Here is a 12,224-nt window from a genome sequence, read left to right as displayed (position 1 = left end):
GGGAACGTTTCGCTAGTCAGCGTCATTATTCGTGCAATGCCCCTTAAAGTGTTGCCAGTGTGGCGGGGTAGTGGTCCTTCCTCCTCCTCCTCCCTTCCCCATGGTCTAGGTCGGACTTTTGTGCGCGGCTCTGCGGCCCATCCCGTGCCCCCTGCCCTCGTGCCTTGAACCTCACGCGCTTTCAGTGGATACAGCTGGAGAACTGCTAGGCAATCCCATTGTGCACCACTCGGGAGCCATGACCAATATGACCAATATATATTGTCCTGCTAATAACAGGGTTAATAATATATCCGAGAGAATATCCAACAGGCTTTTATATCATTTTAAATTAATAATAATAATCTCTTTGTTTAAAAAAATAAGAATATTTTTTTTTCAAATAACGTAAAATGAGTGAGGAAAAAGGCCATTATTGAACATGGGGTGAGACATTGTTACTAATTTGTAAATAAAGCCAGTTTGTTATTTTATTTAATTCTGTTTTTAGAAGGAGAGATACCAAAAACCTACAATCATCTCATGGGTCTCCCAGTCGAGGGCGGCACAGGTATTTAACCAGCATCTGTAGCAACACAGCTTGCACTGCTATGGAGTGTCTTAGACTGTTGTGCCACTTAGGCACTGTATAATGTGACCGATCGGGAGTGGCCTACAGTACTACAGTAAGACCAAAATAATCCTAACAAAAAATATATACATAAACCTTAGTGTATCAACAGTTTTAGTAAGTACCACTGAAGTCGTGGACAATTATCAGTTTCTATTTAGGTTTATGTCGCCCATTCATTGTCTGTTAGTGACACAGTAGAACCCAAAAGCATAATTAGTTAACTACCCCATACACTGGTCTGGAGCAATGAAGTGTGGCGCAGGGTACCGTACTAAACCACAAATGACCTCTAAGTCCCGCAGCCTAATCGCAAAACTTTTAGTGGAGCAACCACTGTACCGCTGAGCAGTTGTTGCTCCTTTCCACTTCACAATAACAGCACTTAGAGTTGACCGGGGCAGCTCTAGCAGGGCAGACATTTAACAAACTGATTTGTTGGAAAGGTGGCATCCTATGACGGTGCCACATTGAAAGTCACTGAGCTCTTCAGTAAAGCCATGTTTGTCTATGGAGATTGCCTGACTGTGTGCACGATTTTATACACCCATCAGCAACGGGTGTGGCTGAAATAGCCAAATCCACTAACTTGAAGATCCACATACTTTTTGTATATATTACTGTAAATAAGCAAGTGAATTTCAATAGCAAAATAATCAAATGTCTTCCTTGGAGGAAAATAAACTATTCTATTCTCTTTCCCCCCCTCCCAGACGGACAGTATAGAGCAGGCAGCGGAAGACCCTGGTCAGGAGGAGGTGGTGCAGCAGTGTATGGCTAACCAGGGCTGGCTGGAGACCCTCTTCAACTCCTTCATCGACCTTCTAACCCTCAGCACCAAAGCCTGATGCGGGAGGAGGGGACACAGTCTGAAATAGTGCACTACAATTGGACAGGGCCATAGGGCCTATATGGAGAATAGGGTGCCATTTGGAAAGCAGAATGTGGGTTGGAGAAGGGAGGGGAGGGGGGAGGTATACAGTATTTGGGAGACAAAGCAAGAGAGTTGGAGTGGAGAACACTGGACCGTACCAAGATGGAGAGAGAGGGGGGTTTCAGACCCTACCATTCTAGTTCTTTCCCAGCGAGAAAGAAAGAACAGTCAATGTTCGGTCTGTGAGTACGGTTGAGTTTTAACTTAAAATGGATGCTACAATGAACTGTTTTTAGCGCTTTTGTTTAGTTTTTCTATCACAAAATATCTCTTGACTGAAGAAAAAAGAAGGACGGAGGAGAGCAGAGGAGGCGGGTTGAAAATAGTGAATGTGTGAAAGGGTATGACTTCTGCCACTTGACCTGAACAGGAAAAGCAGGGGACCACGGTGAATCTACATCCAAACATGCACGGGCACACACACCAACATACAAACACTATATATATATATATATATATATATATATATATATATATACGTATATATATATATATATATACGTATATGTATTAATAGTTATGATTTGTATTATTTATACAAGGAAATTACCCTCCCTAGCTGGGATTGTTTGCTGTTGTTATTTTAAATAATCATGTTTTATTAGGGTAACATGAAATGGCCTACGCAAAATCCTTTGCTCAGTCCCCCCTTTTACTGCTGAAGGGGAAAAAGGAGTGGAGGGGAGCAAAACTGAGGTGAAGGGAGGGAGGAGTGTGTGATGTTCCCTTTTTTCTGTCTGCTTAAATACATTGTGAGGGGGAAAGATGCATTTAAAAACTAATCAAACTGTGCTCTTTATGTTTGTTCTTCAAAAGACAATGAGAGGAGCAGAGTTTACACCTGAAGTTAATAAATTAAAATAAATATCTGTTCGCTTTCTAAAAGAAAGCTCTGTGGTTTTAGGGAGGTGTAACTGTTAAAAAGCGTATAAAATCTGTGTTGACTGTTTTTATTTGATCTGTTTGTTGTTTATGATAATTATTATTTTGGAGGTTTACCTATTTGTTCAAGCTCTCTTATCTGTAAATATTGTACAGTTACTTCAGTCTCTAAAGCCCAGTTCCTCTTCTGTACATGCTATTCCTGTATTTGACAAAAGCAAATAAAAAATTGAAATTGATGAACATGACAGGGAAAAACAACTTTAGCTGTAATTTTGTTTTTCCTCCTAAAACTTTATAAGATAATGAATTAGGTGTGTGGTTGACCACATATCAGGGTTGGGTTCAAATCCATTTAAATTCCAGTCAATTAAAATTGTACACAAAAATTGCAATTCCAATGAGGAACAGTTTGGAATTGGAATTTGGTGTCCTTTTGATTTGGCTGGAAATAGGATTTTCCCAACCCTGAACCACATGTACTATTGTTAGTAAAGTACACTATGTATACAAAAGTATGTGAACACCCCTTCAAATGAGTGGATTCGGCTATTTCAGCCCTACTTGTTGCTGACAGGCTGTTATTGTGAAGTGGAAACGTCTAGGAGCAACAACGGCTCAGCCACACAGTGGTAGGCCACATAACCTCAAAGAACGGAACCGCCGAGTGCTGAAGCGCATAGCTCATTAAAAATGATCTGTCCTCGTTTGCAACACTCACTAACGAGCTCCAAACTGCCTCTGGAAGCAAAGTCAGCACAATAACTATTAGTCGGGAGCTTCATGAAATGGGTTTCCGTGGCCAAGCAGCCGCACACAATCCTAAGATTACCATGCCCAATGTGCATGGTGGAGGAGGAATAATGGTCTCGGGCTGTTTTTCATAGTTCAGGCTAAGCCCCTTGGTTCCAGTGAAGGGAAATCTTAACTCTACAGCATACAACGACATTCTAGATGATTCTGTGCTTCCAACTTTGTGGCAACAGTTTGGGGAAGCCCCTTTCCTGTTTCAGCATGACAATGCAGACGTGCACAAAGTGAGGTCCATACAGAAATGGTTTGTTGAGATCGGTATGGAAGAACTTGACTGGCCTGCACAGAGCCCTGAGCCCCCAGCAAACCAAAGTTGGTTCTTGAAAGTTCCCAGAACATTTGTTAGATTGAGGCAAATCTCATCAGAAACAGTCAAGTTGTGTGGATGATTATACAATGTTTGTAGAAAACATTCCCCTGATGTTCAAGAACGTTCCCTTTCACATTTAGTTGTGGCAGTATGTTCTAAAAATATAACGGGTACATCGTGTTATTACATTAACTGGAATTGTTGTGCACAACATTTTAGTGAATGAGAACATTCCAAGGATATTTAATTTAAAACATTTTCTGGAAGACAAAAATAATTTATCAAAAACATTATTTGAATGCTTTTGGGATGTTATCATCCTAATGTTAGATAAAAACTTAACTAGAACTTAATTGGAATCTTAGCTAATGTTCTGGGAATGTTCCTGGTTTGCTAGGTCATCTGTTACATCAGTTAAAAGTCTGGGTCTGTGAAGTTTCTGATCCAGTCAAGTTAATCATTTCTTGGGTGTGAAAATGCTGACAAAACATGGTTTCTCTGACAGCCCCAGAAGAGTTTCAGAGGATTTTACCCCTATTGATTATTTTCCTATCCAAGTCAGACACTGTGACAGCACAGTACAGCAGGAATTGTTTATTTATATTTCCACCTGAGAAACCATATGCACTTTACACTACAGCAAATGTTGGAGGGGAAAGGAAGTATATACGCAGAGGAAAGAATGACAACATGTTGGACGAGGAAAAAGCATGTTACTCAAATGTAATGATTCCCTTTCACCACCACATGACAGGGACAGACACCTGCACAATAACTGCTCCCACATCATTGATTACAATCATCATGGACCTGTTATTCCCTCTCCAGTCCAATTGTGATATCTGTTCCACATCGGGATAATGTCCTCAGAGTGGATTGGCTCCTTGGCTGGGTGGAGTGTACAAGTACAGGAACACACTCAACCAGATCTATCCCCTGTTACAAGCGAATGGCATTGCACCCTTGAATATAAGTGGGGGTATCTCCAGGAGAGGAACCAGAGTGGAAAGTAAAGGATATGGAAGCATAACAACACTACGATTGGCAAGAAATCTGAGGACTCTATTCTCTGCTCCTGGTCCTTTCTCTTGCGGTGTTTTTCTCTCTCGATTAATGTACCTGGCTACAGTGATTCTAAGAGTGGTGTTTTGGTGGGTGATGCTACCGTATGCAGTACATTCAAACTAGTGCTACACATAGTGACAGATGAGGTGGGGTACAGACACACGCTGAAAAGTAAAGTTCTTTCAGGTAAATGGATGAAAGTAAAAATACTTTGATGTACTAAAGTATTTGGGGGGGGGGGGATCTTTACTTTATTATTTATATTTTGTACAACTTTTACTTTTACTCCGCTACATTCCTAAATAAAATATGTAGTTTTTTTTTCTCTGACACCCAAAAGTACTTGTTACATGTTGAATGCTTAACAGGACATGAAATGTGTTTAATTCACAAACTTATCAAGAAAACACGTGGTCATCCCTACAGCTTCTGATCTGGCGGACTCACTAAACACAAATGCTTTGTTTGTGAATGATGTTGGAGTGTGCCCCTGGCAATCCATAAATAAATAAAAATCTAATAAGTTGTTCTGAATGGTTTGCTTAAAATAAGGAATTTGAAAGGATTTATAGCATTTACTTTTAAGTTTGATACTTAAGTACACTGCTAAAAAAAATAAAAAAAATAAAGGGAACACTAAAATAACACATCCTAGATGAATAAAATATTCTTATTAAATACTTTTTTCTTTACATAGTTGAATGTGCTGACAACAAAATCACACAAAAATTATCAATGGAAATCAAATTTATCAACCCATGGAGGTCTGGATTTGGAGTCACACTCAAAATTAAAGTGGAAAACCACACTACAGGCTGATCCAACTTTGATGTAATGTCCTTAAACAAGTCAAAATGAGGCTCAGTAGTGTGTGTGGCCTCCGCGTGCCTGTATGACCTCCCTACAACGCCTGGGCATGCTCCTGATGAGGTGGCGGATGGTCTCCTGAGGGATCTCCTCCCAGACCTGGACTAAAGCATCCGCTAACTCCTGGACAGTCTGTGGTGCAACGTGGCGTTGGTGGATGGAGCGAGACATGATGTCCCAGATGTGCTCAATTAGATTCAGGTCTGGGGAACGGGCGGGCCAGTTAATAGCATCAATGCCTTCCTCTTGCAGGAACTGCTGACACACTCCAGCCACATGAGGTCTAGCATTGTCTTGCATTAGGAGGAACCCAGGGCCAACCGCACCAGCATATGGTCTCACAAGGGGTCTGAGGATCTCATCTCGGTACCTAATGGCAGTCAGGCTACCTCTGGCGAGCACATGGAGGGCTGTGCGGCCCCCCAAATAAATGCCACCCCACACCATAACTGACCCACCGCCAAACCGGTCATGCTGGAGGATGTTGCAGGCAGCAGAACGTTCTCCACGGCGTCTCCCGACTCTGTCACGTCTGTCACGTGCTCAGTGTGAACCTGCTTTCATCTATGAAGAGCACAGGGCGCCAGTGCGAATTTGCCAATCTTGGTGTTCTCTGGCAAATGCCAAACGTCCTGCACGGTGTTGGGCTGTAAAGCACAACCCCCACCTGTGGACGTCGGGCCCTCATACCACCCTCATGGAGTCTGTTTCGGACCGTTTGAGCAGACACATGCACATTTGTGGCCTGCTGGAGGCCCGTTTTCAGGGCTCTGGCAGTGCTCCTCCTGCTCCTCCTTGCACAAAAGCGGAGGTAGCGGTCCTGCTGCTGGGTTGTTGCCCTCCTACGGCCTCCTCCACATCTCCTGATGTACTGGCCTGTCTCCTGGTAGCGCCTCCATGATCTGGACACTACGCTGACAGACACAGCAAACCTTCTTGCCACAGCTCGCATTGATGTGCCATCCTGGATGAGCTGCACTACCTGAGCCACTTGTGTGGGTTGTAGACTCCGTCTCATGCTACCAATAGAGTGAAAGCGCCGCCAGCATTCAAAAGTGACCAAAACATCAGCCAGGAAGCATAGGAACTGAGAAGTGGTCTGTGGTTGCCACCTGCAGAACCACTCCTTTATTGTGGGTGTCTTGCTAATTGCCTATAATTTCCACCTGTTGTCTATTCCATTTGCACAACAGCATGTGAAATTTATTGTCAATCAGTGTTGCTTCCTAAGTGGACAGTTTGATTTCACAGAAGTGTGATTGACTTCGAGTTACATTGTGTTGTTTAAGTGTTCCCTTTATTTTTTTGAGCAGTGTATATTTTTTGCATTGTCTTTTACTTTTAATACTTAAGTATATTTAAAACCAAATAGGTTTTACTAGGTTACTTTCACATTTACTTGCAGCATTTTCTATTATGGTATTGTCACTTTTACTCAAGTATGACAATTTGATACTTTTTCCACCACTGTGCTATATAAATACAAACCAACCTCTTATCTCTCTTACTCTCTCTCTCTCTCTCTCTCTCTCTCTCTCTCTCTCTCTCTCTCTCTCTCTCTCTCTCTCTCTTCACCATCATATGCTGTAACTTCATCCTATGCAGTAACTCTTGTAATCTTCTTACTCCACCCTCCTATATCTCATTTTTCTTTTCTCTCCTCCCTACTTTTCCTTCTCTTCCTCTCTCTCCCTCTGATTCCACCTCTTCCACAGTACTGCCCCTCATCTGACCACACAGGGACTCCAGTCTCTCCCCTATTGTCACTCCCACTGGTTGGATGATCATGTCCCTGAGAGAAGCAGGAAGAAAGAGAGAAAATGGCAACATCCATCTATTTCACACACTTGGATAGTCACTAACTGAAACATATACAGTGCCTTGCGAAAGTATTCGGCCCCTTTGAACTTTGCGACCTTTTGCCACATTTCAGGCTTCAAACATAAAGATATAAAACTGTATTTTTTTGTGAAGAATCAACAACAAGTGGGACACAATCATGAAGTGGAACGACATTTATTGGATATTTCAAACTTTTTTAACAAATCAAAAACTGAAAAATTGGGCGTGCAAAATTATTCAGCCCCTTTACTTTCAGTGCAGCAAACTCTCTCCAGAAGTTCAGTGAGGATCTCTGAATGATCCAATGTTGACCTAAATGACTAATGATGATAAATACAATCCACCTGTGTGTAATCAAGTCTCCGTATAAATGCACCTACACTGTGATAGTCTCAGAGGTCCGTTAAAAGCGCAGAGAGCATCATGAAGAACAAGGAACACACCAGGCAGGTCCGAGATACTGTTGTGAAGAAGTTTAAAGCCGGATTTGGATACAAAAAGATTTCCCAAGCTTTAAACATCCCAAGGAGCACTGTGCAAGCGATAATATTGAAATGGAAGGAGTATCAGACCACTGCAAATCTACCAAGACCTGGCCGTCCCTCTAAACTTTCAGCTCATACAAGGAGAAGACTGATCAGAGATGTAGCCAAGAGGCCCATGATCACTCTGGATGAACTGCAGAGATCTACAGCTGAGGTGGGAGACTCTGTCCATAGGACAACAATCAGTCGTATATTGCACAAATCTGGCCTTGATGGAAGAGTGGCAAGAAGAAAGCCATTTCTTAAAGATATCCATAAAAAGTGTAATTTAAAGTTTGCCACAAGCCACCTGGGAGACACACCAAACATGTGGAAGAAGGTGCTCTGGTCAGATGAAACCAAAATTGAACTTTTTAGCAACAATGCAAAACATTATGTTTGGCGTAAAAGCAACACAGCTGAACACACCATCCCCACTGTCAAACATGGTGGTGGCAGCATCATGGTTTGGGCCTGCTTTTCTTCAGCAGGGACAGGGAAGATGGTTAAAATTGATGGGAAGATGGATGGAGCCAAATACAGGACCATTCTGGAAGAAAACCTGATGGAGTCTGGAAAAGACCTGAGACTGGGACGGAGATTTGTCTTCCAACAAGACAATGATCCAAAACATAAAGCAAAATCTACAATGGAATGGTTCAAAAATAAACATATCCAGGTGTTAGAATGGCCAAGTCAAAGTCCAGACCTGAATCCAATCGAGAATCTGTGGAAAGAACTGAAAACTGCTGTTCACAAATGCTCTCCATCCAACCTCACTGAGCTCGAGCTGTTTTGCAAGGAGGAATGGGAAAAAATTTCAGTCTCTCGATGTGCAAAACTGATAGAGACATACCCCAAGCGACTTACAGCTGTAATCGCAGCAAAAGGTGGCGCTACAAAGTATTAACTTAAGGGGGCTGAATAATTTTGCACGCCCAATTTTTCAGTTTTTGATTTGTTAAAAAAGTTTGAAATATCCAATAAATGTCGTTCCACACCATGATTGTGTCCCACTTGTTGTTGATTCTTCACAAAAAAATACAGTTTTATATCTTTATGTTTGAAGCCTGAAATGTGGCAAAAGGTCGCAAAGTTCAAGGGGGCCGAATACTTTCGCAAGGCACTGTATGTACTCACACACACACACAACATGCACATACACGCTCACAAATACACACACACCGTGAGAGCCTGTTAAACAGGCTGATGAGTCTTTGTGCCTCCTGCTCTTTCTCGTGCTCCGTCATTCCCTCCATGTGGTCTGTCTGCTCCTCCTCCACCCTCTCCGTCACTGGGTTGATGCGCCCCTTAGCTTGCCTGTGGAACACAGTTACAAACACCTCCCTTGTAAATACTGTCCACTCCTAACCATCAAAAATAGTTTATTTTGCATGCTCCGATTTATGCTATCAGTCATGTATCACAAGCCTAGTCATGTATCACAAGCCTAACGATTCATTGTGTCCCTATACAGTATTACAAAGTGTTGTGTTTGTGACATTATCAATGGTTGTTTTACACACCTGTATTCCTCTGTGTCAGAGTCTGAGTCGCTAGAGTACTAGGCGTGGGTCACCTGACCTCCACTCAGCGAACCCTGCGATTACCATAGCCTGAGTACTTCACAAAACAACTCACTGAGAGATAGAGAGAGAAAAGAGAAAATGGCAACATTCCTCTATTTCGATCTATCCATCTATTTCACACACTTGGATAGTCACTAACTGAAACAGATATGAAGGGGGGATGAAAGAGAGAGAGAGAGAGAGAGATGAGTTACTACATGTGCTATGAGGGGTTAATAAGTGGGTTCTTCTAACTAATAGTTACTTTGAAATGAGCTAGTAAGAGTGACAGGAGTGTGATATGATGTGGGCACCGTTCTCTTTGCAGAGCACAAAGAGGAGCTCGGCAGCACAGTGCTTGATGTCCGTGTCCACGTCCCCTCACTGTGGCCCCCTGCTCCGGCCTCAGTGCCATGTCCCTCAGAGGGGGAAGGATCTGTAGTGGTGGACAGTCAGAGGCAAATGTTAGTGCTGGGTGGGAACAAAGACCTGCTCAACCAGTTAGCTGCTATCCAGAACTCATGTAGGGAGGGGACAGACAGAGGCCCCAATATCACAAGTCGAAGCAGGCTTCTCCAACAATGTAAACTGAACATCAGACTAACATTCATTCTGTATTAAAGCCACAATAATCATTTGGAGTTTCAGCCCAACGGGAGAGAACAGTACCTGTTGTCTAAGGTAGTGGCGTGTCTCGCGGTGCTTTTGGCACAGATTCAGGATTGGAGTCCTTTTCTCCTTCAACTTCTGACCCTTCATAATAAATTCATTGGGGATTTTGTCAGCTTATGACCCTTTATACACACCCAGTATGCTTCCATAGCTATTCTCTATTGAGACGCAACCCTCCACTGCACACCATGGGGGGTTACAGGTTAAAGGTCAAGGGTTAAGGGTGAAATGGCACCCATTTCGAAATGGTTCAGAACATATCTTTTCCACTTTGCCACGAAAAAGGAAACATTTAGACAACACCTAGCCACCATTACTTTCAAAAGAAAGATGCAAATACAAATACATGGATAGACAACAGAATAGAAGACAGCAGAAGCCCTTGTACATACCCCTGTAACTCCTCAGTGAGTTCTTCTCCATCACTGGTCAGCAGCAGGAAGTGTCGTAGCACTGCAGCCAGGCGGCGATAGAGAGCTGGATCCTCCTGAGAGGGACATAAAGAGAAGAGGAAATGTTAAAAAGGCCTCCTGACCACAGATCTAGGATCAGTTTAAACTAACCCCCATTCTTAACTTTAAAAATACTGGCGACAGCTCCTAGCTACCTACTCCTGCCTACTCACAAACTAAAAGCCAGCGATGCCCCATAGAAGACGGACAAGGTACAGATTCAATAATTCAATGGAACTCTCCTCCACCCACCTCATCTGGCTCCTGTCTGTGGAAGCTGTATGCGATGTTGAACAGGGTCTTGAGGATCTCCACAGCCCTCTGTGACACCTCCTTAGATACAGTTGGCGCACTGTGTTCGCTCAGCATCTTGTACTCTTCCCCCCACTGCACAGACAGACACAGCATTGACACCCCTCGCTCCTGACAGAGGGAGACAGGGGGATATGGAGAGAAAAGAAAGAGAAATGGCAGGAGAGAGGGGCATACAGTAGGCCTACCCATCCCAAATCATATGCCATTATCAGGGAAACCACAACTCCATCCTCCTCGAGGCTGTTACCTGCTGCAGTTGCACCCTGAGCTTTGGCCTCAGGGCCGTCAGCAGGAAGAGCAGCCATAGTTCATAAAACTGCCCACTTGGAAGAGCTTTGGCACTGATCCCCTGCTTCAGCCTTCCTGAGAGAGAGAGAGAGAGAGATAGAGAGAGAGAGAGATGAGGGAAGTGATGCCATACTATAAATAGTTTTTGCTGTACTCCAACAGTTGCTCTCTCTCACCTCAGAGTGCTGACCCTCTCTTGCGCCCTCTGACTGTTGTAGATTATATTACAAAGGGCTTTCAGGGCCTCCCTCCTCCCCACCTGGTCATCTTCCTCTTTCTCTTCTTTGTCCTCCTCTTCATCCCTCTCTTCCCGGACATCCCTCTTTCTGTGCACCAGCGCTCCATGCCCCACAGAGCAGTGGTGATTGGCATTGCAGGTTTCCGTGGAGACAGAGCACAGGTTGCCATGGCAGGTCTCCGTGCTGAGGGTGCCGCAGGGGTCCCTGGTCACCGATGGCAATGTCGTTGCTCCACCTTGGCTGTTGTTGGCCGTAACCAGCTGTACAGCTCTGAGTGGAAGCCTGGGACAAGGGGTGCTGGGTCGGGCTATCACCGAAAACGTTAGCATTCACGTTGCTAACCACTAACGAGCTAGCATTAGCGCCCGTACTGCACCCACTGACCTCCGTGTCGCTCTGTTTACAGGGTTATAGAACTGACATCATCGAGGACACAATTAGCTTTGGAGTACACACACACACACGTACGTAGGCCACACACACGCGCACACACATGGGCACGCACTTACACACACACGCACACACCCACTAATGAAACACTGCTCTGAAGGGAGATTGGTGTAATGTAGTGCAAGGACCTGTCAGCTCAACTCTCACCCTCCCCCTTCCTCTCCTTCCCTCTCTGTCTCTCTCTCTCTCTTCCTTTTTCTCTCTATTCCTTTCTCTCTGTATCTCTCTCTCCTGTATTCCAATCTCTCTCTCTCTCTCTGTATCTCTCTCTCTTTCTCCTTCTCTTTCTGATGGTGTTCATCATTTTACCTCATCCAGCTCTTTTTGCTGCAGTCATTTGCACAGCCATTATAGGTGGAAGAAAGAAGACAGAAATGATGAATAATGACGTCA

The 12,224-nt window shown here is 43.8% G+C and overlaps 1 protein-coding gene and 1 pseudogene across 1 annotated transcript in view; one reads left to right on the top strand and one right to left on the bottom strand.

The window, feature by feature from the left end:
• Nucleotides 1–1,974, top strand: part of LOC139406874 (proline-rich protein 12-like) — a 51,657-nt gene extending 49,683 nt beyond the window's left edge. Inside the window, exon 16 of the mRNA XM_071149997.1 lies at nucleotides 1,324–1,974. Within this exon, the coding sequence (XP_071006098.1) occupies nucleotides 1,324–1,458 (135 nt within the window). The 3' untranslated portion in view covers nucleotides 1,459–1,974. The remainder of the gene's footprint in view (nucleotides 1–1,323) is intronic.
• A 5,142-nt stretch (nucleotides 1,975–7,116) lies between these two features.
• On the bottom strand, nucleotides 7,117–11,710 carry LOC139407993 (chaperone Ric-8A-like; annotated as a pseudogene).
• Between the last annotated feature and the right edge of the window lie 514 nt (nucleotides 11,711–12,224).

Source organism: Oncorhynchus clarkii, chromosome 4, assembly GCF_045791955.1.
Source record: "Oncorhynchus clarkii lewisi isolate Uvic-CL-2024 chromosome 4, UVic_Ocla_1.0, whole genome shotgun sequence".
Classification (NCBI taxonomy): Eukaryota; Metazoa; Chordata; class Actinopteri; order Salmoniformes; family Salmonidae; genus Oncorhynchus; species Oncorhynchus clarkii.
This window is presented reverse-complemented; position numbering and strand designations above follow the sequence as displayed.